The 26,880-nt window shown below is 37.7% G+C and overlaps 1 protein-coding gene across 1 annotated transcript; it reads left to right on the top strand.

Annotated features, from left to right (window-relative positions):
- Window positions 1-13,948: 13,948 nt before the first annotated feature.
- Window positions 13,949-25,487, top strand: LOC134657696 (UDP-glucosyltransferase 2-like). The gene is made up of 4 exons (XM_063513259.1): window positions 13,949-14,773; window positions 23,510-23,732; window positions 24,308-24,527; window positions 25,214-25,487. Exons 1-4 carry the CDS (start codon window positions 13,949-13,951, stop codon window positions 25,485-25,487), a joined length of 1,542 nt encoding a protein of 513 aa, XP_063369329.1.
- Window positions 25,488-26,880: the final 1,393 nt, after the last annotated feature.

Below are 26,880 nucleotides of genomic sequence, written 5' to 3'. Positions count from 1 at the left end.
CCTTGTATAGGTATTTGTTGTCTATTATTTTTTATTAGCCTAAAGCCTAATTTAGTGTCCCATTGCTGAGGAAAGGCCTCCCCTTGTTGCCCCACTCGACCCTGTCGTCTGTTATTTCAAGAAAATATACACATTTGCCTCTCTGTTTACTGTGTTGTGATAACAATAAATACCCTTTGTACAATGCCAAGCAATACATCTCTTTAAACCATCATTGTCCAAACGGAACACAATTTATGTTTATTTCCTTCTTTCCCTAATACCTACCAACAATTTGTAATAAATCATGAAACCTTTCTTCAAACGCTCACCTCTTTACGTACAATTTATTCCGTTACGCGATTATTCCTTTTGAGATCCCGGCAATATATCTAAAATAATTTACCAGCACAAGAGGGTCTTTGTATTGCAAACTTTGAGAGGTTGAGTGGGGCCGCAATTGGGATCATGCATGATATATGAACTTTGAAATTACTATTACAGAGTTATCAAATAAGTACCTATAGTATAGAGTTGGAGATAAAAAACCGGCCAAGTGCGAGTCGGACTCGCGCACGGAGGGTTCCGCACCATCAACAAAAAATAGAGCAAAACAAGCAAAAAAACGGTCACTCATCCAAGTACTGACACTGACCCCGCCCGACGTTGCTTAACTTCGGTCAAAAATCACGTTTGTTGTATGGGAGCCCCACTTAAATCTTTATTTTATTCTGTTTTTAGTACACCTATTTGTTGTTATAGCGGCAACAGAAATACATCATCTGTGAAAATTTCAACTGTCTCTATCACGGTTCGTGTGATACAGCCTGGTGACAGACGGACGGACGGACGGACGGACAGCGGAGTCTTAGTAATAGAGTCCCGTTTTTACCTTTTGCGTACGGAACCCTAATATGTAACTTTGTGATACGAGCTGATTTCGTACGCAGTCACTCTTAATATAAATCACTCACTTTTCGCGTTTGAAAAATTTACTTCTAAAGTACTTATATTTGTGGTCTTTGGTCCATGCCAAGACCAAACATCAGGAAGAATGGAACAGTCTGACGGGTCTAAAGTATGCAAAGCTCTTCATGCAAGGAGTAGACTCCGGCTGGAGCAAAAAGCTTTGGAAACTTAGTAAAAGACAACTCCAAATCATAACGGGGGTGTTCACTGGCCATTACGGGGTCAAGGGAATTCTGACCAAGATGGGACACTCTGACAACACCGATTGTCGTATGTGTGGCGAAGAGGAAGAGACAGTGAAACACTTAATGTGTGAATGTCACGCCCTCGCCAGACAAAGAATGAAGGACTTTGGAGCAGGATATCTGGAACCAAAGGACTTTAAAACGCTACCCATGAGCTCCATCATCCGACACATGGATATGGTGGGAAAAGCTCTTGAGTAGCTGACGGATCTTCTCCAGGGGGTAATTGCACAAAAGATCCCTATGGGTCGAAGTGTATCCGTAAGGGCCCCCGAAAATAATAAGATAAGATAATACTTATATTGTGAAGCATATAATAGAAATAGATGTATACTTAACGCCGGAGGCCCGATTCGAACCGGCGGCGTCTTCAGCTAAAAGTGCCATTCAAATATCAATTACAGCTCCATTGCCTACAGAGGGCCCCTATCCCAAACACCGACATTCGCAAATTGCGGGCATCTTTCTCTTTTACTCCAAGTAAGGCGTAATTAGAGTAACAGAGAAAGATGCCCGCAATTTGCTAATATCGGTCGTTGTTGCCGCCCCTGTATCTTTCAATTTTCTTTTCTTGATAGATACCCCAAGAAGATACCTACTGGTGCAAGAAACTCAGCAGGATTCATTTTCAATCATAAATAAATAGGTATATTCAATAAATAAGAACTAATGTACCATGTTTATTGCAAATAAAAATGAAATCTAAATATAAATATTCCCCTTCAACAAACTAAACAAATTTAAGTTTAAGTTTGACTAACTAAGTTTAACTTTGAAGCAAAAGTTGACGGACATTTTCTATGCTAATGTGACTGAAAGGGCTATTACTAAGTTAGTACAAGCTGTGAGACTTGGCTTACGACTCTGCATTTAAAATGACACAAATTTAAAGGGAAACATTTTATAGTTTCATTTCTTATCTACATACAGAAAACGTAGGTAACGACCAACCTGAGGCGATTAGGTATATTGTGACACTACAATATACCCGTTGTGAGTAGAGATTCATTATTTAATTAAATAAATCTGTTGATTTGATAAAATTATTGAAAGCGCAAAAGAGGTGGTAGTACCTAGACATTGATTACTGTATATTTCGTAAACTTTAATAAACGTTTGCTGTAAAACAATTAATGTCTTTAAAAAAAAAACAACTAGTTGCACACCGGGAGTGCTGACAGAAGTGAAAACTCAATGACTAGTCCAAAATGTCTGCAGCACTATGTATGTATAATTGACCCATCCTCCTTTCTATTGAAAAACTTTAGTTCCGAAATTGCTGGTCAGTGAGCTTGTTTAAAATTCGTAATTCAAATTTGTAGCGTTAATTGTTTAAAATTCGAATAGAAATTATAAAGTTACCTTGCAGACCTCGCATCTAAATATATTTGGTCATGATATTTTGAGTTTTATTCACCAGTACTAGAGTTTACTTTTATTAGCGATTTCATCAAGATGTAGCTTTAATGAATTATATTTGTGTGATATAAAGTTAGAATGTAACTGTGAGATCCAGCCCATCGACACCCCATACTATGATAACTTAGGAACGTACTTGTTACCAACGTTGAGGCATAGTAAATAATCTTATCGAATTAAAATGACTGCTGTTGCATTTTGGTAACACATACCATACTTGCTTTCAAACATAGACGTATTATACCTACTTTTCTTTAGGTTGGTATGATCGGTAAAACGTCTACCGTCATTCTAAATTGTGGTGAAAGCGGTTATGTTACGTGTTTATTTTTGTGTTTAGACCAAATAACTTTAGCTTCTATTTAAATGGGGGGCAAATCTTTAAGAAAATGTGAAGTTTGTGGGGTCAGGCGTGTAAGGAAACTTACTTCTGATATATTTTTAGCAAGATTTCCTCTTGATTCGAACAGGTCGGTAAACTGATGTTTTTGTGCGATATTTTCATTTTGAGTCGTTCCCAGATACTAATTTAATTAGTTTGGAGTAGTTTTTATCGTTTACCATCCTTGATTAAAACGAAAACATTCTGTGAATAGATTCTTCCTGTAAAAACTAGGTAACCTAAGACACGAATAGTGTGCGAACAACTTATCGATAATCCCTTTATTTCAGATATCGACTATGGGTAAAGGTAACAGGTAATGAGGATTTGGAATATTTACCTATACAAAGGCTGAATGAAACTCCAACCTCTGAATATCTACAAGTGAATGAGCCTGACAGCTTTTTCCCTTTGTGGGAAGTTGGAGTTCACAGCCTTCACAGGCAAGACTCAGTGTTTGCAGGAGTGCTCTAAAAGTAGATTGTAGCTTTAGTTACGTTCATAAGCGTATTGTAATATGCCTACGTAAATATAAAACTATCTGTATCTTATCTTTATTATGTAAAATAAAATTATTTTTATATTTTGCATTTATTTTAATAATCCACCTGATTTTCAATATTTACTTTTACAGTAGTACAGTACAACAGCACGTATCGCACATTTATCGATATCGATAAACAGTAGGTACCGGAAGTGTCGAGCCCTAGCGTTGTTTTTTTTTGTGTTGGCAGTATTGACATGTATTTGGTGTGTTGGCACAATGTACGTTCTTAATTCGGTTTAAGGCTTGTTCAAGAGTGCCGACTCTTAAAACGTAGTGATTTAATACTCTTTGGTGAGATCCTCGTATTTCAGCTCGTAAAAGATTAGTCCTTAGACTTAGACCTTTTTCATGTAATGTCATTGAGTTTTTCTTTATTGATTTAAATGCCATCTAAATGAGTGGCCATCTAAATCTTACGGTCACGTGATCGCCTTACGCTGTCTCGAGTTTATCACTTTTTTCCCACCTCAAAAAGTGCCCAGCTCCGCTAAAGAAGTTTTCACTTCAATAACCGGCCAAGTGCGAGGCGGACTCGCGCACGAAGGATTCCGTAATCCGTAGCATTACGCACAAAACGGCAAACAAATCACGTTTGTTATGTGGCAGCCCCAATTAAATATTTCTTTTATTCTGTTTTTAGTAGGTATTTGTTTTTGTAGTGGCAACAGAAATAATACATCATCTGTGAAAATTTCAACTGTCTAGCTATGACATACAGGCTGGTGACAGACAGACGGACAATTGAGTCTTAGTAATATGGTCCCGTTTTTACCCTTTGGGTACGGAACCCTAAAAACACTCTGATAAGTAATGACACTCGGCAGACAAACTTCATGATAAGACGTTATCGAATACAAGTAATTTATTATCATAAAAGAGTATTGTATACATGTGCAGAGAAATATCTAAGTATCAGACTCCAAACTAGGCTGAGCCTGTGTCTTGGAAGTCTGCGAGAGCGATTGGCAACTATAGGTAGAGTGCTTAATACTAAAAGTAATTACTACAGAGTATATATATGTTTCTTTTCGGGAAGGCACTGCCGCATCCCGCACAGACACTGGTCGTTGGTGGCATTTTTTCGACAATAATCGATTAAGTACTCACAATCGATTTAAATCCGATGGAAATTTTATGCTAGCAACAGTAGGTAATTAAATGTTGTGAGTGTTATGGCAGAATGAGATAGCAATATCACTTGCTCCCTCTAACCACAGATCATATAATACTAGTACAGATACCCAATCCCATACTAAAAACGCGCACCGTCCTAAGTAGCAAATACTTGTAGGCAATTTTTTAGTTCACAGTAACAAACTAGATGGCGCACGGAGCCCCACGGAGCTAATAAAACTCTTACGACAAACATGCGTTGAAATGGCGTCAAAACACCTCTCGCGCGACATCTGTTGTAGCTTTCACGCACTAAACCTACACATCACATTCATTTTTAAGGTCAATCATTACTAGATGGCGTTTCAGCCATCGGCGACAAAATTGAAATTTATTTACATATCATAATTTACGATTATGAAATCAATTTGACTTTTTTTGTATTGTAAATAGAAGTTTGAATGGGTACCTACTTTAGCGAAGGCGTCAAAGTTTCGTTACAAATCACAGGTCGTATTCTTATCGCTTACCTTGCTTCGGCAAATCGGCACGACAAGCGTTCGGGTAAACCAGCATAACTGTGACTTTGAGATACACAATAATAATGCATAATCAAAGAGGACTCAAACGAAGTAGGTACCTATGCTTCACATTAGGGCAGAAAGAACACGGCATTGCGGTATGATCTGTTTTAATAAAATAATTCTTGGAGCTAAGCGTTGCATTGCCGCGTGCCGTCCACATAGCCTTGAGAGGCCCAAAGCCCAAGGTCGCGCCGACGAAACAATCTATTTTTAACGTCCGTTAAATAAAATCGAAAGTAATAACTTGAAAAAATATGCGCATATTAAAATCTAAATTTATATGTGACGTTATCTATGAAAATGGATCTTATTGTCGATGGCGCTTACGCCATTATTGACGATGTTCAGATATAAATAAAAGGTCACGCGACGCCGTGCGGCGTAAGCGCCATCGACAATAAGGTCCCTTTTCATAGATAATGCCCCATATTAGTACCTAGAGATATAGATATAATACTACGCGGTATTTTCTTAGATTTATTATGAAATAAAAAACCGGCCAAGTGCGAGTCGGACTCGCGCACGGAGGGTTCCGCACCATAAACAAATATCGAGTCGAGCCAAAACAAGCAAAAAAACGGTCACCCATCCAAGTACTGACCCCGCCCGACGTTGCTTAACTTCGGTCAAAAATCACGTTTGTTGTATGGGAGCCCCACTTAAATCTTTATTTTATTCTATTTTTAGTATTTGTTGTTATAGCGGCAACAGAAATACATCATCTGTGAAAATTTCAACTGTCTAGCTATCACGGTTCGTAAGATACAGCCTGGTGACACGGTGACAGACGGACGGACGGACGGACGGACAGCGGAGTCTTAGTAATAGGGTCCCGTTTTTACCCTTTGGGTACGGAACCCTAAAAAGACCATGTATATAGGAAAGGAAGGAGTAGGTATTTTGTAAGGATCACAGATCATATGTGACGTTATCCATGAAAAGGGACCTTATTGTCGATGGCGCCTACATCGTTATCAACGATGCTCCGGTATATATACAATGCCGCGCCACGCCGTGCGTCGTAAGCGCCATCGACAATAAGGTCCCTTTTCATAGATAATGCCCCATATATGTACGTTGCTTTGCGTGTTTTACATTCTATTTCGTAATATTGCAATAAAAAATGTGTGTAACGTTTTTTTTGCCATGCTTTTAAATTAATAAATAAACTAATTGTATTTCCGATTTATTCATTTTTTTATTTAGCTACTAAAAGTTTTGTAGCTTATTCGCTACGGCTCATGAGTTGGCATTTGACATTTAGGTACGCTAGCGACTGCATGAAGTCGATCGCAGTCTATCTCGCTCGCACTCGCATTGATGTATTGGTGCGATCGAGTTCACGCAGTCGGTGGCGTAAAAGTCAAACATCAATTAATGGTAGCCGTACTTGTCCTATCATGTACAGTCAGCAGCAATAGTTGCTAAGCGGGCGAGGTGTTCAAAATAATCTTGACGCGACTTTATTGTTAAGTGAATAAGAGCGCGTCAAGGTAATTATGAACGCCTCGCCCGCTTAGCAACTTCTGCTGCTGACTGTACCTAAGAAAACATATATACAAAACGGATTAGTTATTAAAAATGTTACTCGAGCGCGCCAGCTATTGATAGTGTCAGTCGCGCACCAAGTCTCGGAAATAAAAAAGAGGAGGGAAAATAATAAGGGTATGCCGGTTTCCATGGTCAAGCAGGGTGTTTAACCCGTAAGTAGCAGGTCCACAACGTTACAAAAAAAGTGACCTTGAATTACCTACTCGATCGATTTTTTTATATTGAAAATAAAGTGTAATTTATTTATATAATGAGACAGATATTTGTTCTTGAGTTATGGATATTTTCTATGTATTTAAGTATTAATTGTATATTACACATTTGTATCGTTAGTCAATTTGTGTAAGAATGTCCCTATAATATTTATTTATTTATTAAACATTTATTTCATGTTAAAAATTTACATTCTCGTACAAATGGCAGTAACACGATTTATTTTGTAGTATTTTAAAATACAAAAAGGAAATATTTGCACTAAAAACAAATATTTACAGCCGGGCTAGCCCATGATAGGCACGACAGTATCTCGCGGCGAGATATATTGCCCGTCCCTCTTTTATTAACATGGTTAGAACTGTTAGAAGTTTCAAACCGTGCATGCTGTCCCTGTCGCTCCTATTAGAAAGAAGAAGAGGACGGCACGAATGACTGTGGCGTTCAGCGTTCACGCCTATGTACCTAGTTGTATGGTAGTTTTCGTAAGCACACAGACGCACCTTACAATTAGTACTTAATCCGAGTGTGCGTGTGCACGTCGCTGTGCGGCTTTGAGACGCTGGAGCGATTGAGGACATAAGTACTCGTGTTAAATTAAAAATAAATACAAACCTATAGATATAACACACCGTCTTGTCAATTCAAGTCTGTGTTCAGTTTAGAAGCGAAACATCGACTTTTGACCAGTCATAGCGGTCATGACCTTGCATTGGAAATACGAACACCTAGGTAGCATTTTTTTTTTTCAAGGATAGCTCGCATGTCACACCGTGGCCAGTCCATGACCAAATCATGACCACCCCCATACTTCCCAGTTCCCGTCGTAGTCATGAGTGCAGTCATTGTCGGAGTTTGTCCGTCAACAAAAATTCGACTAGGCAGGCCCCGCGACCCGCGAACACCGAATATTGCAAATTTTGGGCTCTTTTACTCACATTAAGTTGTAATTCGAGTGACAAAGATAGTTGCATGAGTCATACCAAGCATATTTTATTAGTGTTATTTTAAACATCAAACTTCTATTAGATTATGTAATTAAAAGAACACTTGCATAGTCTGTGTTATCAAAATCGCTGTCAATTTAGTTTGTTCTACCTCATGAAGTTTACAAACTTCGATTTTCGCGGTTTAAGCCGATCATCGTTTACAACAAGGAAATTAATAAACTGTAGACCTCGCGAGCATAGCTTAAAACTGAATAAAAAATATATGGGTACGCCGTTTAGAATTATTTAGAAAAACTAAATTAACAAAAATTTTAATAAAAGATTGGAAAAATGAAACGAATACGTTTAACCCGTGCTTTGCACAAATAATAATACATAATACAATAATATAAGTGTAAAAATTTACAAAAAGTTAGCAGCGCACTTTACTGGGGTTCGAACTTGGAACCTCCATGCATCAAAGCAACTGTTTACAAACTGCGCTATGATAGCACTTAGCCAATTTGACGAAATTTGGCTACTTATTTTCGAGTAAAAACCTACATACATATCTAAATACCGCCTATACCATTACAACATTTCTACATTTTTGCCAAGCACTGTAAATATATCTCAAAAAGAAAAGAAATGCTCTTATAATATTGATACGACTACATATTTGTTTCCGCAATTTTGAAATAATCACATTGAAAAAAAAAACTATTTTATCCTAGAATCTGGTCACAAAATTTGATGAGAATCGGTTGAGAATTAAACCGAGGAGAACGTTCTCCTCAAACGAAATTTGGCCCGAGTTAAAACGGAGACCTTCGCAAACGCGTCGGTCAATAAAGGAGTAAAATGTGCGTTTGACTTGGACATCAAGCGAAATAAAAACTTGCATTGTGTTTAAAAACAAAGCATTCATTTCTTTTGAAAAACATCGGCTTACGAGTTTTTTTAATTTATATTTTAACGTCAGGCCTACTTTAAAAAAAATAGGTACTCATTTAGAGTAGGCATGTTTATTGACCGATCTATTTTTTTTACATTATGTACTAAATTTCGTAATTCATAACTCAAATGTAATTATTCTAAATCAAACTCCACATATTAGAACCGTGGTGGCTCCATCTAGTGACAATATTCAATATTACTTCGACAGCTCCACATAACTGTCCTGCGCTGTTGTTCATAACGTAGTCAGTCGCGATATAATTGTGATTTCAAATTTTGAAAATGAATGCATTGAATTCGTGTTGTTATTAATGTTTGTATTTCATTTATAATGTTTTTAATTTATGACACTTTAAATGTCTCTTAATACATCTTAATCTGTAAGATAAAAATTTCGTTATCGCCGATTGTGACATATAGCGCCATCTATGATATCGATTTAAAAAGAATTATACGGCCTTCGGAATGGGAGGGCATGCTCTAACGCATAAATGCGTCCCTTGGAGTGGCCGGCGCTGGCCCATCGTGTAGAGGAGCCATTACGGAACGCATCCGTCATGCTGTCACTGTCAGTAGTGTCAGTTGATTATTTTTTTTAATCTTGTTTATTTTATATTTTTGCATCCAATCCAAGGCCCCAACGTTGTCGGTTCTCAGCACGGACCTAGAGAATAAACTGGATCGAGTACACGGGCCAAAAACTGTGTCCACATGAGAAGTCAAACCAGAGCCTTGCATCTCGTTCTAATTAGGGTGACCATAAGTCATATGTATGTGGGATATTAGGATAAGTTTAAATGTATAGTTTGGCCAAAATTTTTTCTCATTCGTGCATAGTCGTAGAGAATCATACTGTCTTTTCCCTATGCTAGTATAAATGCTCCAGAAAAGGGATGGATATAGATTTTTTTCAGTTCTGTAAAACGCTTCACACAACCTTACCAAAGTGGTATCCAGACAAGACAATTTTTCGCCAATCTGATGAAATTCTCCGATCGAATCAGCAGGTGCAGACACATAAATGCCAATTTTCATAGTAATTATCTATGGAATGCAAATTTCCTGATCAAATCGACTGGTAATTGGTCAACCAGATCTTGACAGTAGAAAAAGGGCGGTAAATTTGAAAAATTTAGGCGCGAAGGGATATCGTCCCATAGAAAATTTGAATTTCGCGCCTTTATTTAATGACAAGATTTGGTTGACCAGCTATAATTGTGACGAAGGTGGTCCGCCGTACGTCCATTAAAAACACTATATGTGAGAGCGAGACAGATATCCAGGGTCGCGGACCGGTATGCCCGTCTATTATAGTTTTTAACTAAGGCGCTTGTCACTAAGATAAGCATATTAGAGTTAGATCAAAGAGAATTCTAAATTCTCTTTAGCCCCCTCTAGACTATGTGCGTGAATCGCGGCTTCGCGCCGCGAATCGCGCACGGGTGTGGAGGGCCCTTTTGGTTCACTATTTATGCTCTTAATAATTTTACAAACTACCTATCACTATCAATATCATATTCATGGTGTGTTCATATACGTGATGGCTTCCCTTTTGCACACTTCAGCTATTCATTAAGCGTAAGCGTCATCGTACTCATCGTAGATCTGTGATTGCAACAAAATTTTCAAATTTTCCGGCTTTGTCTACAGACGGAAATGTGTGTTCAGTCTATATAGAATCGATTACATATACGTAAATAGTTTGAACCAACGTTTCAGTAATTAAATATTATGTTTAAATCACATAAATATGAATCTGTAATGTTTAAGGACTTTGGATTTAAATTTTGGCAATTATATAGCTCTCATTACGTCACTCAAATAAATAAACATGCCGAAATAAAGATATACCTATTTATGTAAACTTTTTTTACATTAAGTACGTAATAATAATTCTGCAAGATCGATCCACATCGTGCCGACATCATAGTCACCCTAATGAGTTTGACAATATCGTTTTGTATTTTTATCGTAAAATTGAATAATTGTGACTTACCTGTGAAAAGATATTCCACAATCAGCATAGCTTTCACTTCTACAACCCCTCACACAACATTTTTTAACCATTTTTTTTTATATTTTACGAATAAATGCTGAGCGGCGCCATTTACGTATTTTGAAAATATGTACACGAAAAGTTTGGGATACCAATTCATATTCAAAGTTACTACAATTTCTACCATGTTAAATTTAAATGCTTTATTTGTTGTGCGCATGTTTGGTTTAATCAGTTAATAATATTGACATCATAATTATTTACCAGTTAAATTAGATGTAAATACCTTTTTAGTTAATCGTTAATATGATATGTTAGTAGCAGTAAAACACTTTATTGTACAAAAAGACACATAAAACATGAAAAAACACACATCCTTCGTATATGGTAGAATATATTTTTCACACTTATAAGTAAAAACCAAAACCGATACGCGATTGGGATACGCTCTTTTTGTATGGGATATAAAAAAAAATTCTCCTGGGTCACCAAGAAAAATCGACATATTAAAATAATTCAGTTCGTTTTTAAGTTCTAGTCAGATTGACTTTTTGGTTATTTGAGATAAATTACAATAACGCTTAGATTTGAAAAACATGATTTTCTATTTTGTTGCGATCGACCCGGGTAATAAAAATACGGCGAATTTGAACTTTTGTTTGTTGTCGTTGTAAAATGTATTAAAAAATAATGTAGGCACCCCTGACAATTGAAATTCAAAATTATCCAGAAAAAGCGGCCAAGTGCGAGTCGGACTCGCCCATGAAGGGTTCCGTATTTAGGGGATTTATGACGTATTAAAAAAAAACTACTTACTAGATCTTGTTCAAACCAATTTTCGGTGGAAGTTTGCATGGTAATGTACATCATATATTTTTTTTTAGTTTTATCATTCTCTTACAGGGTTACAGGGGGGGGGGGACACACACATTTTACCACTTTGGAAGTGTCTCTCGCGCAAACTATTCAGTTTAGAAAAAAAATGATGTTAGAAACCTCAATATCATTTTTGAAGACCTATCCATAGATACCCCACACGTATAGGTTTGATAAAAAAAATGAGTTTCAGTTCTAAGTATGGGGAACCCCCAAAAAAAATTTTTTTTTTCTATTTTTGTGTGAAAATCTTAATGCGGTTCACAGAATACATCTACTTACCAAGTTTCAACAGTATAGTTCTTATAGTTTCGGAAAAAAGTGGCTGTGACATACGGACGGACAGACGGACAGACAGACAGACAGACATGACGAATCTATAAGGGTTCCGTTTTTTGCCATTTGGCTACGGAACCCTAAAAATGAGTGTTTCAAAAAGGCACCCTGTATTCATTACATACCTAAATAATCTCTTATTCAATAAAACATATAATTACTAAACACTGTGATTTATTTCAAATAAATGCAAATCGATCGGATAAAAGATATTAATACCTACCTATACAACAATGAATACGAGTACAGTCAGCTGCAATAATATGTTACACACCGAAGGCCGTTTTGCGGTAGATCATGTTAGATCTTATTTGTAGAGCCATAAGAGCGTGTCACATATTTTTGCGGCCGTCGAAGAGTAACATATTATTGCAGGTGACTGTACCTATGAAAAATTCGAGGGTTAAAAAGCATTTCAACCAAAGCATTTATAATAATAACGACTATGGACGCCTGCAACCCCAGGGGTATTGTAACCCCATAACAATAAGGTTGAAATTTGCATTTAGTGACCGCAAAGTCAGGTGAGCGTAATCAAGTAAATCTGTTTTCATCATATTTTATCAAAAATAATCTTTTCTGTTCTTGTGCTATTTTCTTATTATCAATACTCTTAACTTATATGCTATACGCTGCTGCTTCTATTCTGTTAACATCTTCCAAAACAACAATAAATATTTAGGTTTATTAATTAATTATTTTATTGTTTGCTATTATGAACAAGTAACAACGCCATCTGATTAAATTTTTTCCGAATTTAAGTTTCTGGCCGACCGCAGCGACCGCGTATAATGGTAGTTAACTTCTGTAACGTTAGATGGTGCTAAAAGGTCACACAAACTTCACGTGCGGCGCGAAGCGTTTCCATGTGTGCGTGTTAGCGGGGAGGGAAGAACTAGCGGGCGTGGTTTACGAAGCGCCAGACGCGGCTGCAGTAGGCCCTTAAGAGTAACTTAAAAAACTTCTGAATTAATGATTACAAGGATAAATTCAATATCTGGTTTAATTTATCGGCCGTATTGGATTTACACACTGTATATAAAGTTGTCTTATAATGGTTATTTGTTCATTAACCGACGAAAAAAACGGAGGAGGTTCTCAAGTCGACGCGTATATATATATATATATATTTTTATGTATCACCACGCATAACTTTTTACAGAGTAGTTCGATTTTGATAATTATTTTTTTATTGGAAAGGGTATACCCCGAAGTTGGTCCCATATAAATTTGGAAAAAAATCCAACCTTAAGGGTAGGAAAATAGGGGATGATTGATTTTTCACTCACCGATTGTAACGTATGACCACGCATAATATTTTGTGTTTGTGTAGTGACAGGAATGATAACTGATATGTTTGAAGTCGGTGCAGTGTATGTGAGGCTACGGTGACAGATGGCTTAGACTTCATCTTTAAAAATAATATATCTATGATCCAATCAGCTGGAGCTAGTCCCGTTACTTTTTGCCGAAAACAAACGAGTAGGTACTCCAATATTTCACGATCTTTAAATGACTTTCTTGTTGTAACGGCTGTGTAAATAGTCTTACCGACGTTTCGTTTGCTGTTTAGTGCCACTGTGTGTTTCTTTCTTGTGCAAAAACCACTGTTAAGTGCCTACGTCTACTGTAGGAAACCTAATCACTGATACTTTCAACTTGTAAGTAATTATTACTAATTAAAATTGAAAAGAGCCCCGCTGCCACTGTTTACATGGCCAGGGTTGCCACGTCCTCTTATTATGTACTAGTTTTTACGTCATCCGTACTCGACAAAAAAATATTCGTGCCCGCGACCTTGGGGTAAGTAATATATACGGCCGCACGGAATTATTTTACTAAGATCTTAACCATGAACCGATTGATAGCGCTTGTGTGTGCTTTAGTATATTCGAGCGACGCGGCCAGGATCTTAGCCGTGTTTCCGACCCCTTCCATAAGCCATCAAGTAGTCTTTAGACCGCTGACACACGAACTAGCAAGGAGAGGAAATGAAGTCACCGTCATCACAACAGACCCAGCCTTCCCGAAAGGACAAGCACCAGCCAATTTGACAGAAATTGACGTACACGACGTATCATATGAAGTTTGGCGAAAACTAATAGCGAACTGCAGAAACGGTAACAAAAATGATGTTAGAAGACAAGTTAAAAGTTTCAATGAGGTGTGTTTAGAAATATTCGAGAAACAAACTGCAGTTGCTGAAGTACAAGACATTATTCAGAACAAGAATAACAGTTATGATTTGTTGCTAGTAGAAGCTTGGACACGGTTTGCTCTTGGATTTTCTCACGTGATCAAAGCGCCAGTTATAGCAGTAAGTTCTTTTGGTGCCGTTGGAGATAATTATGACGTCATGGGAGCGCCGATTCATCCTCTGCTATACCCCCAAGTAATAATAGCTACACGTCTTTACAATCTATCACTTTCGGAGAAAGTTACAGAATACTACAATTATTTTACTATAATGAATTACTTCAGAAATGCAGAAAAATATGAAGATGCGGTTCTGAGGAGGATTTTTGGTGAAGACACCCCTCCTTTGAGTGAATTGAAGAATAATATTGGTATGATGTTCATAAATATGCACCTTTTATGGGAAGGCAATATACCAGTACCTCCCAGCGTGATTCACATTGGAGGAATGCATCAGAAACCGGAGAAGGATTTACCGCAGGTTTGTTAATTATTTTGTCTTATTATTTTTCGGGAAACTAGTACAGCAGTATAAGTATTTATTTCTCAAGTACATATACCATTAGTCTTATTATAATAAAATGCAGGTAAATTGAACATGCTGATTACTGACACAAACACCTATTACTAAAAACTAAATATAAAAGTCTTTCCCCAAATCACCCCCTTCCGGCACGGTCGCATTAGGCATACCTATAGTAATAGAATTTGATTGTGTTTTTATATTTTAGCGCCAATGTTACCTGTTTTTTTTTACACACCATGTGCGTAATAAAACACTAGAAAATTATTACAATTATTTCTATTTAATAAGCCGGATGGAATTTAAAAACGTAAGGTGATTTAACCGTGACGTCACTGCTCTGTTTTCATATAAATTCCATAGTGGCTAATCGTTTTGACAGTTCGAAAAAAGAAACTGATTTGACTATCAGTAAATAGAACCAAATATTGGCCTTCATACTTTAAATAAGACCGCCTGTTGTTACCTAGTTTTTAACCTGAATTTAATTTCTGTGTATTTTTAATTGTATGGTGCACAATAAAGAATATTTATTATTATTATCCTTTATTCATTTAATTTCTTAGATTAAGTTATTTATAATATGAATATAAAAGTAAAATATAAAAACACTTACAAAACAATAAAAAATACATATAAACACATTATAAAAAACCTAACCTAGGATGCCCTATTATTATAAGGGCAGTGAAACCAATCAAGTACTGTATGATATTAGGTAGGATAAGATTTCGATTTTTTATTATGAAAAATAGATATTTAACTAAATAAATAATATTGCTATCCTACTCGCACTACTATAAAAACGACGACCGGTCTCCGACAAAAATAGCGACAATTATGCCACTACAATGACAAAAAGGCCAATTTGAACGTACACTGACATAAAAATTACATATAATTAATGTAATTTAGTTATCGTATATTTAACTTGTACAGTCCGTTAACTCTCAGAACAACCATCGTTGTTCGGGTAAAATCGGACGTAATCGCGTAATAGAAAATTACGGTGTCTTACTGATTTAGTTGCAATTCAACACCCAAAGAGTGCAGTCGTCTTTTCAGCCTTAGAGTAGTTAATAGTAACATAACTAGTAGGTAAATATTTAATTTCAGACATAAAACGTATAGTTATGTAACTGGTACCTTGTATTATCAACTCTATCTTAATTTCTGTGACGTTCTGTTTTCAAATTCTGATTCTATTTTATTTAGATTATGACAAAAAGTCATATCCTATACAGGGTGGATTTTCTTTTTGGGTCAGTGAGGGCAGCTACCAGATCCCGTACTGCTACGAGAAAACGGTCCGGATAGGAGATCTTGTGTGGTTTAGGGATTACAGCTCGGGGGAGAAATGGCTTAAAGGGAAGGTGGATAGCTTGATAGGTTCTAGGACTGTGTTAGTGGTAAAGGAAAACGATTTATCAACTAGGTTTAAGAGGCATGTAGATCAAGTTAGAGCGCGATCACCAGTTTCCGCGTTGGCGTGGCCTGGTCCGATGGACCATCCTGGAATCACCCAACCACCGATACCACCCGTGCCGCCGTCAGTGCAGAGGCCTCGTCGGAATATACCACCGGTCGATCACTACGGTGATCCTCTTTTATATTAGTGGACTGCCACTATTTATTTTTATATTCTTACTTATCGATTGTATTAAATAAGTTAAATAAGTGTTAATAACCCCTTACGGCATGTAAAAAAAAAATATCCATTTAAATTAGAACTTTAATAGCCTTAATTAATTAAAATTACAATCTAAATAATTAAATATCGTATCCGCCATATACCTATGGCTTAGTATGCGGTAAAGGGTTAAATAAGTTAAGTCTTTAGGTATAACATAATTTAAGTGTAAGGGTGTGGTATATGTACTTGGGGGTAGACGCAACTAGGTATGTAAATGTTATGTGGGTAGATAATCCAAAAATCAGTTCTGTAATAAACGTCGTATGAACGACACCGTGTTCCGTTACTTCATCCCCTAAACAACCCCCGTATACCATAAGAAGACCTTCCCTCGATTTCAAGCTTGTATGGAAGCAAGAATAAATTTCCGGCTAGAAAAGCCACAAATCGAGGAAAACTTTTCCCATACAATTTGTATGAAAATGAAAACTTTTATTTTTACACGACTGCCCAAAAAAAAGAGTGTATTGTTTTCAGCGTTCATGTTTGTATGTATATATGTATGTGAGTTTCTTTATTCCACGATAACTTCAGAATGCCTTAACCGATTTAGATGTATGATATATCATTAGAATCCTTACGTCATCCCGGGTGACATAGGCTATGTGACGTCATTACAAAATCAATATGGCGGACTTAATACGCCATATTACGCAACCTTAAGAAAAAAATATCTTGCAAACCCATCGAGTAGGGCATCAAAATGAAGCGCTTTGAAAGACGATCAATAATATATATACAATATGAGGGTTTAAGTCCAATTTTAAGAAAGTAAGATTTTACAAAATTTATTAAGAAAAGCTAATCTCATAAAACCAAATATTATCCTATTTTTGGGATATTAAAAGGAAGTGGTTTGACCGCTGATCATAAAAAAAAAATATACATAGGTATTATATTAATAATATTTTACTTGTTTTGAAACCAAGCCAATATGTTCTAAATTGCGCTAAGGGAATAGAAAAGTATAAATAAGTTCTTTGTAGAGAGTCTGAGATTGTACAGTCCGTCTTCAGATACAACTCTGCACCGACTTTGACGGAACAAAGTGTGAAAGTGTCATTATAACCGTATATTTTTATACGTATTTTTTATATAAAGCCCCGAGATACACTTGTAAGTTTTACTTACGTAAGTAGGGACAAAGCTATTTGTTAGAATGAGATAATGATAATCATCTCTCATTCTGTAGTCTGTGTCCGTACGTAGTACGTACGTAAGTAAAACTTAAGACAGATGGGCTCTTCCTGCAACTTCCCTGAGTATTTTAATTACGAAGGCCGAAGGCCGAACTCCGCATAGGGCCGACGGTCCGAAGCGTAAGGCAGGTGCGTGCTTCCTGTAACTTCCCCAAGTATCCTAATTGCGAAGGCCGAAGGCCGAGCTTTGCGTAGGGCCGAAGGCCCGGAGCGTAAGAAAGGTGCACGCTTTCTGCAGCTTCCCCAAGTATCTTAATTTCGAAGGCCGAAGGCCGAGCTTCGCGTAGGGCCGAAGGCCTGGAGCGTAAGAAAGGTGCATGCTTTCTTTTGCTTCCCCAAGTATCTTAATTGCGAAGGCCGAAGGCCGAGCTTCGCGTAGGGCGGAAGGCCCGAAGCGTAAGAAAGCATCACGCATTCTGCAGCTTCCCCAAGTCTTTTATTTGCGAAGGTCGAAGGCCGAGCTTCGCGTAGGGCCGAAGGCTCGGAGCGTAAGAAAGGTGCATGCTTTCTGCAGGTTCCCCAAATATCTTAATTGCGAAGGCCGAAGGCCGAGCTTCGCGTAGGGCCGAAGGCCCGGACCGTAAGAAAGGTGTACGCTCTCTGCAGCTTCCTCAAGTTTCTTAATTACGAAAGCCGAAGGCCGAGCTTCGCGTAGGGCCGAAGGCCCGGAGCGTAGGAAAGCTGCACGCTTTCTGCAGCTTCCCCAATGTATCTTAATTGCGAAGGTCGAAGGCCGAGCTTCGCGTAGGGCCGAAGGCCCAGAGCGTAAGAAAGGTGCACGCTTTCTGCAGCTTCCCCAAATTTCTTAATTGCGAAGGCCGAAGGCCGAGCTTCGCGTAGGGCCGAAGGCCCGGAGCGTAAGAAAGCTGCACGCTTTCTGCAGCTTCCTAAAGTATCTTAATTGCGAAGGCCGAAGGGCGAGCTTCGCGTAGGGCCGAAGGCCCGGACCGTAAGAAAGGTGCACGCTCTCTGCAACTTCCTCAAGTTTCTTAATTACGAAAGCCGAAGGCCGAGCTTCGCGTAGGGCCGAAGGCCCGGAGCGTAAGAAAGGTGCACGCTTTCTGCAGCTTCCCCAAGTATCTTAATTGCGAAGGCCGAAGGCCGAACTTCGCGTAGGGCCGAAGGCCCGGAGCGTAAGAAAGGTGCAAGCTTTCTACAGCTTCCCCAAGTATCTTAATTGCGAAGGCCGAAAGCCAACTAATAGGAAATAATTATGTAGTTGCAGAGATATTAAGCCATATAGCACTTTACAATACGTCTGGTTTGTGGGTCAGACCTAGTTAGGTTTTTAAGCACGTTTTATGCTAACATATCAAAGATCAACGTGATGAAATCTCCTTGAAGAAACTAAATTGTCTTAAATCATAAAAAATTTGGCTGTATGGTCACTAAAATGTATAAAATAAAATAAATTAATTAAAAATTAAAAAACACGACTGCAGTTTAAAAGCGAACTGAAAAGCTAGAAATAATTTTTAGTTATGTTAGGTACTCAACTTAATGAATGTATTAAAAAATTAAAAAAAAAATTAAAAATAATCAAAAATAAAACCAAAATAAAATAACTTAATATAATATCTTTTTTAAAAAAAGGGAACCGCCTTCAAAAAACCAACCCACTGAAAAGTACAAAATAATTTTTATATGGCACCCCTTTACGTGTCTAGTCCCTATCCCACGGCGTAAAGCATTTTTTTGCCAAAAAGTAATTAATACCTAATAATAAGAAAATTAGTAATCATCCGGGTAATTACTTAGTTTTTGAAGTCGGTGCCAAACCAAAGAACCGAGAACCGATATTTTAGACAACGAAGAACGCTGTACTTACTTGCATTATAAAGACATACTTAGTTTACTCATTAATTTAGTTCTTGTAGGTAACAATACGAGTATGTTTTTCTGATTGGTAGTAAAGACTGTTTTTGTTGGTTTGGCACCGCCTTCAAAAACTAAGTAATTACCCGGATGATTACTAATTTTCTTATTATTAGGTATTAATTACTTTTTGGCAAAAAAATGCTTTACGCCGTGGGATAGGGACTAGACACGTAAAGGGGTGCCATATAAAAATTATTTTGTACTTTTCAGTGGGTTGGTTTTTTGAAGGCGGTTCCCTTTTTTTAAAAAAGATATTATATTAAGTTATTTTATTTTGGTTTTATTTTTGATTATTTTTAATTTTTTTTTTAATTTTTTAATTATTTTTTATTTATTTTATTTTATTTTTTACTTTTTAGTGATAGGTAGATACTTCATTTATTTTAGGTTTTGGGCTAAAATACTAGTTTGTTAGGCTCTCCATTTAGTCTACTAATGTTGGTGATGGCCTAACTCGATGATAATCGCAACACAACATAATATGACGTTTTGGTGCTAAACGATTTGTATGTATATTGCTCCCACTTCCACTCCCATTCCCAGTCCCAGTCCGAGTCCGACTCCCACTCCCACTATTTTATCTAAATCGGTTTTAGCAACATAAATTTGTTGGTAGGTATACCTATAGCATGGCCACCTATCGGGTCCAATTGGTTTTTCAAACCATCCATGTACTGTACACTAAAACCTTCTCCAGAATGTAACAAACACTTTTCTGAAAACCGCATCAAAATCGGTTCAGCCAAACGCGAGATAATCACGAACAAACATACACACATACATACGTACATACATACGGGTCAAACTGAGAACGACCTTTTTTTAAAGGCAGTTAGAAAAAAGTTCATCGACCCACCTAGTGGAACTCCGCAACATAGGCACACGACGACAAGTCGGTTAACCAAAACAAAGTGTGCCTATGTTGCACCAAACCTAAGTTCCACTAGGTACAGCAAGGGTTCAGCATCAGCTCTATCTTGGGTACTGCTCTCCCAAGTGCTCATCAAGATGTGACAGATTACCAAAATAGCGTGGGCCTATGTTGCACCAAACCTGAGTTCCACTAGGTACAGCAAGGGTTCAGCATCAGCTCTATCTTGGGTACTGTTCTCCCAAGTGCTCATCAAGATGTGACGGATGACCAAAATAGCGTGGGCCTATGTTGCACCAAACCTGAGTTCCACTAGGTACAGCCAGGGTTCAGCATCAGCTCTATCTTGGGTACTGCTCTCCCAAGTGCTCATCAAGATGTGACGGATGGCCAAAATAGCGTTGGCCTATGTTGCACCAAACCTGAGTTCCACTAGGTATAGCCAGGGTTCAGCATCAGCTCAATCTTGGGTACTGCTCTCCCAAGTGCTGATCATGATGTGATGGATGACCAAAATAGCGTGGGCCTATGTTGCACCAAACCTGAGTTCCACTAAGTACAGCCAGGGTTCAGCATCAGCTCTATCTTGGGTACTGCTCTCCCAAGTGCTCATCAAGATGTGACGGGTGACCAAAATAGCGTGGGCCTATGTTGCACCAACCTTGAGTTCCACTAGGTACAGCCAGGGTGAACCCTGCCAGCCAGGGTGGTTTGGTGCATCAGCTCTATCTTGGGTACTGCTCTCCCAAGTGCTCATCAAGATATGACGGATGGCCAAAATAGCGTTGGCCTATGTTGCACCAAACCTAAGTTCCACTAGGTACAGCCAGGGTTCAGCATCAGCTCTATCTTGGGTACTGCTCTCCCAAGTGCTCATCAAGGTGAGACGGATGACCAAAACAGCGTGGGCCTATGTTGCACCAAACCTGAGTTCCACTAGGTACATCCCGAGTTCCACTAGGTACATCCAGGGTTCAGCATCAGCTCTATCTTGGGTACTGCTCTCCCAAGTGCTCATCAAGGCGTGTCGGATGACCAAAACAACGTGAGCCTATGTTGCACCAAACCTGAGTTCCACTAGGTACAGCCAGGGTTCAGCATCAGCTCAGATCTATGTATACTAAAACCTTCTCCCGAATGTAAGAAACACTTTTCTGAAAACCGCATCAAAATCGGTTCAGCCAAACGCGAGATAATCGCGAACAAATATACATACATACATACATACGGGTCAAACTGAGAACCTCCTTTTTTTTGAAGGCGGTTAAAAATAGAATATAAGTGTTCAGTCAGGGTAATAAACAGCAATCGGAAAAGTTTAGGCTCATTTAGTATCGTGATTGTACCTGCATATTTTATTTCGATTGCAGTCGGGGACCTGTGAATGAGAAAATTTCAATATATCAAGGAATCGAAATAAAATATGCAGGTACAATCACGATACTAAATGAGCCTAAACTTTTCCGATTGCTGTTTATTACCCTGACTGAACACTTATATTCTATTTTACATTCATTAAGTTGAGTACCTAACATAACTAAAAATTATTTCTAGCTTTTCAGTTCGCTTTTAAACTGCAGTCGTGTTTTTTAATTTTTAATTAATTTATTTTTCACATGCAATTTTGAATGCCAATCGATTCCATTCCTATTCAGTATCAATAGTTTCCTAGGGGTCAACTTACGGTAATGTACAAAAAAGCCACAAATTAATAAAAACTTTCTCCATACATTTACTATGGAGAAAACGTGAAATTTAATTCACAGTTTTCTATCTGGGCAATCAGTCCTATTACATTTAAGAACCATAATACTGTATGAAGTCATTGCTGTAGGACTGATGGGCGAGGTAGAAAATTGTAAATAGAATTACACATTTTTAATAAAAAAAATTGCATTTTGTTATATACCAGCGACCCGCCCCGGCTTCGCACCGGTTAACAAATTATCCATAAACCTTCCTCTTGAATCACTCTTATCTATTAAAAAACACCGCATCAAAATCCGTTGCGTAGTTTTAGAAATCTAAGCCTACATAGGGACAGACAGACAGCGGGAAGCGACTTTGTTTTATACTATGTAGCGATATAGCCTATATTGTGTCCTGATGCTGGGCAAAGACCTCCCCTGTCTTTCGCCACTCGTCACGGCTTTATGCATGTTCCCGCCAATCGCCACAAAATGAGTCTAGGTCGTCTAACCATCTCGTTTTCGACTTGCCTTTGCGTCTTTTTAGGGTTCCGTAGCCAAATGGCAAAAAACGGAACCCTTATAGATTCGTCATGTCTGTCTGTCCGTCTGTCTGTCCGTCCGTATGTCACAGCCACTTTTCTCCGAAACTATAAGAACTATACTGTTGAAACTTGGTAAGTAGATGTATTCTGTGAACCGCATTAAGATTTTCACACAAAAATAGAAAAAAAACAATAAATTTTTGGGGTTCCCCATACTTCGAACTGAAACTCAAATTTTTTTTTTTCATCAAACCCATACGTCTGGGGTATCTATGGATAGGTCTTCAAAAATGATATTGAGGTTTCTAATATCATTTTTTTCTAAACTGAATAGTTTGCGCGAGAGACACTTCCAAAGTGGTAAAATGTGTGTCCCCCCCCCCCCTAACTTCTAAAATAAGAGAATGATAAAACTAAAAAAAATATATGATGTACAATACCATGTAAACTTCCACCGAAAATTGGTTTGAACGAGATCTAGCAAGTAGTTTTTTTTTAATACGTCATAAATCGCCTAAATACGGAACCCTTCATGGGCGAGTCCGACTCGCACTTGGCCGCTTTTATTTCATATTTGAATTAAATAATACATACACAACTTTAGGAACAAATCAAATTATTTTATGGCATATAATTGAGAAATTGGGACGGATTCCACCGTGGCGGGGTGGCCAAGGGGTTCAAGGCGTTAGCCCGGATTGCTGAAGACGACGGTTCGAATCCGGCCTTCACCACTGGAGGGCATCGTCACTTTTTCTTTAATATATGACATCTATTTCAGTTTATAAATAATACATTTTATTAAATTATGTTTTTTAAGGATCTAAAGCAGTACCTGGATTCTTCCAAGCATGGCGTGATCTACATAAGTTTTGGCACAAACGTCGACACCTCTGCCCTACCCAGAGAAAAGGTCCAGACCATCATAAATGCGTTATCACAGGTTCCTTATGACGTGCTCTGGAAGTGGAACCAGGACGAGCTCCCAGGCCGAACGAAGAACATCAAGATATCAAAATGGTTCCCGCAGTCTGACCTTTTAAGTACGTCAAAATTTATACCCACCAATAGTAGAGTGTTAACCATAAGGGATGAAATCATGCCTTTCACCCCAGTTAAACACTCTACTTTTCATTTCGAATACGAGGAGAGTAAAATGCATGTGTTTTTTTAAAAACATGAGAAAGTATACATTTTTATAGTAAACTTTGAGGGTTCTTTCAATTAACAATTTAGGCAAAAGTATCGTTCTTTATGGAATGGGGAGTTAAATGTTAGAATGAAAATTGTATAACAAATCCATTTAAACCCAAATTTCAACTGCTTATCGTAAAAAATATATATAGTCGTATTTGGAACGTAAAATTCTCTAGTGCAGAATCGTATAATTTTTTGCACACCTTTATTTAAGAATAACAGAGCATGAGAAATGAAAAAACATTTAATGAAAAATTGACGCCCAAGACTCTAGTGAGCTAGTGCTCAAGGAATTATGCGCGTGCGATAGAGATAAGAACAGGTGGGTGGGAACAATGTACAGAGTTCTACATGCTTAGCATCCTTACTTTAGCAAATTGTTTATTAACTAATAGGAAATAATACTGTCTACATTTTACAGGACATCCAAAAGTCAAACTTTTCATCACGCAGGGGGGTTTGCAATCAACAGACGAGACAATCACTGGAGGGGTACCAGTAATTGGCATTCCTATGATTGGCGACCAGTTTTATAATGTGGACAAGTATGTAATCCACAAGATCGGCAAGAAATTGTGCCTTGAGGATCTGACTGAAGACACGCTCAGAAGTGGAATAAAAGATGTTATTGGGGATAAAAGGTAAGATTTTTTTTAAGTTTACGTTTTAATTAAGTTTAATATTACCACTAAAAAGCACGCAACACGCTCCCACCAGTTCCCATTCTCAAAGGGGGTACCCACTGTTTGCTATGAAGCTTTCGGTATTTTCATGTTTAAATCTTATACGGACAACCTTTGCAACCAAAATGAGTCGAAACGAAACGAAGATCTTCCCCTCTCTGAGTAAACGGCTTAACTTATCATCATCATCATCATATCCGCCTTTATCGCCCACTGCTGTCCCACCACTTGTCTCGGTCTTGAGCTACTCACATTCAGAAGTGACCTCCAATCTTTCAAATTGGTGGACACAAAAACCACCGAGCCAACGGACGCTATGCACTTCTTTCATCCGAAAGCGGCCACCATTCCGTTCACATTATTAGCACATAGTAGCTGTGATAAGAGATAAACTAAAAGTAAACTCATTTAAACTGTCCGCGATAGATAAAATTATCACTGAAGATAAGAAGCACGTGTGCACGAGACAATCTATAATTATTATCATTATATTGCTTATGATTCTCTCGTGTGCTATATAAGTGCCTATGAAAATAAAACTATCACTCCACTCGTTGTGAATTTCCTATTTTTCGCACTTGTACCGTAAATAACTATTATCACATCACAAAGAAGAAATTAATTCAAAAATTTATTTTTTTCAGTTACCGAGACAACATAATCCGCCTAAGAACCCTAATGAACGACCAACCAACGTCATCCCTAGAGCGCGCCATCTGGTGGACGGAGCACGTACTTCGCCGTGGCACTAAGCACCTCCGCGCGCCCGTCGCCAACATGGACTGGATTGAGTATTACGATGTGCAACTGTTACTTATTGTACTGTGCGCTGTTTTTACTGTGATATTAATGGGATGTTTAGTGTTGCGAAAGGTAGTAAAGGTAGTTTCGAGTAATGTTAAAGTTAAGGTTTCGTAGATTTTTCATGTGATATTTAAAATGTGACTGTAGCAATTATATCTAAAGTTACTCCGATTTCTATGTCTATATTTAAACTTAAATCAATAACGTGACGACAAACTGTTAACTGATTAAGTATGTACTTTATAATGTTATTATATAATGTTAATATCTAGCGAGGAAAATGGGGACTACGTTTGAATTGTATGGAAAGGCATTCTCGTACGGTCGTCACTTTCTTCACGTCGTTATTAGGCCAGGGGCATAAAAGATATCAATTTCAATATAAACTATTAGTTATAATAGATTTATATTTTGAAATTTATAGTAAGTATAAATTTACAAAGATAAATCTTTAAATTTTGTATTTTTCAATATACTTAATTAGGAATATAATCAGGTAGATTAAGGTGGCACGTCTAAATTTATTAGTATTAGTTAATTTACTTGATAATGTTATTTTATATTAGTTAGGGGTAGGACATAGAAAAAGCTATTCCGGTGAATCTATTTTGCACCAAATCTTAAAATATGCCCTTTTATTAACAACCAGAGTACCCATTGAATAAAATCCCCACCTGAGAGTCGTGAAGGCATTACATACCCTATAAAGACGGCCGTTAAAGTTAAAACCCCTAAAAACAACCCTTTTAGTTCCTTGAAAACAATTTGTGCCTCTTATAGAATTACGCACGTCACGCCGTAACATACTTGACAAAAAAAGTTGTTCAGTGCTGTTTAAAAGAATGATATGTTGTACATGTAATCGTGATATGAATGAATGAACCGCGTGGCCTAACCACAAAGCTTGCCGAGTCTATGAAAGTAGTGTATGGAGGACGAAGAAAGCCAAACTAAAAAGCGAACAGGAAGCAACAGTCTTTCCCTATTTGCAGTCTTTTGCTAGATATGTTTAAGACGTTTGACTGTGTTGTTTATGAAATTCTTTTGAAACAGATTGATAATATTGGTAAAAGAGGACATGGCTCTGCTTTCAAAAAATATTTAAAAGTTATTTAACAGCGACAGTGGTTATTAGTTTAGTTGTAATTAGGAAAGAAAACGTTGGATTTCACTTGATCAGCCTTTGATGATATTACAGTCGGGGTTTCACAGGGGAGCGTTCTAGATCCAATATTGTTTCTGATCAAACTGAAATCATATTGTACTTACTATAATAATTCGAATACGGATTTTAATTCCCGCTCTGTTCGGTGTAACGCGAGTTATTTAAGGAGAAGGTGCTACGGACGAACGTTATTGCGTTTATTAGTACGGAAAGTGTTTGTTTACGTGCTATTAGGGAAATTGCGTTTTCCGCCTTTATGGTATAAGTAGTCGAGATAAAACGTTGTCAAGGAGATTTTAACGAACACCTTACTTTCTAAGGGCTCATTTAGACGGTGCGCGA

The sequence above is a fragment of the Cydia amplana genome, chromosome 20 (assembly GCF_948474715.1).
Source record: "Cydia amplana chromosome 20, ilCydAmpl1.1, whole genome shotgun sequence".
Classification (NCBI taxonomy): domain Eukaryota; kingdom Metazoa; phylum Arthropoda; class Insecta; order Lepidoptera; family Tortricidae; genus Cydia; species Cydia amplana.
This window is presented reverse-complemented; position numbering and strand designations above follow the sequence as displayed.

Coding starts and splice junctions, on each gene's coding strand:
- LOC134657696 (XM_063513259.1), top strand. CDS start 13,949: ATGAACCGATTGATAGCGCTTGTGTGTGCTTTAGTATATTCGAGCGAC. Junction 14,774..23,509: donor CGGAGAAGGATTTACCGCAG/GTTTGTTAATTA, acceptor ATGTTTTTTAAG/GATCTAAAGCAGTACCTGGA. Junction 23,733..24,307: donor CCCGCAGTCTGACCTTTTAA/GTACGTCAAAAT, acceptor TACATTTTACAG/GACATCCAAAAGTCAAACTT.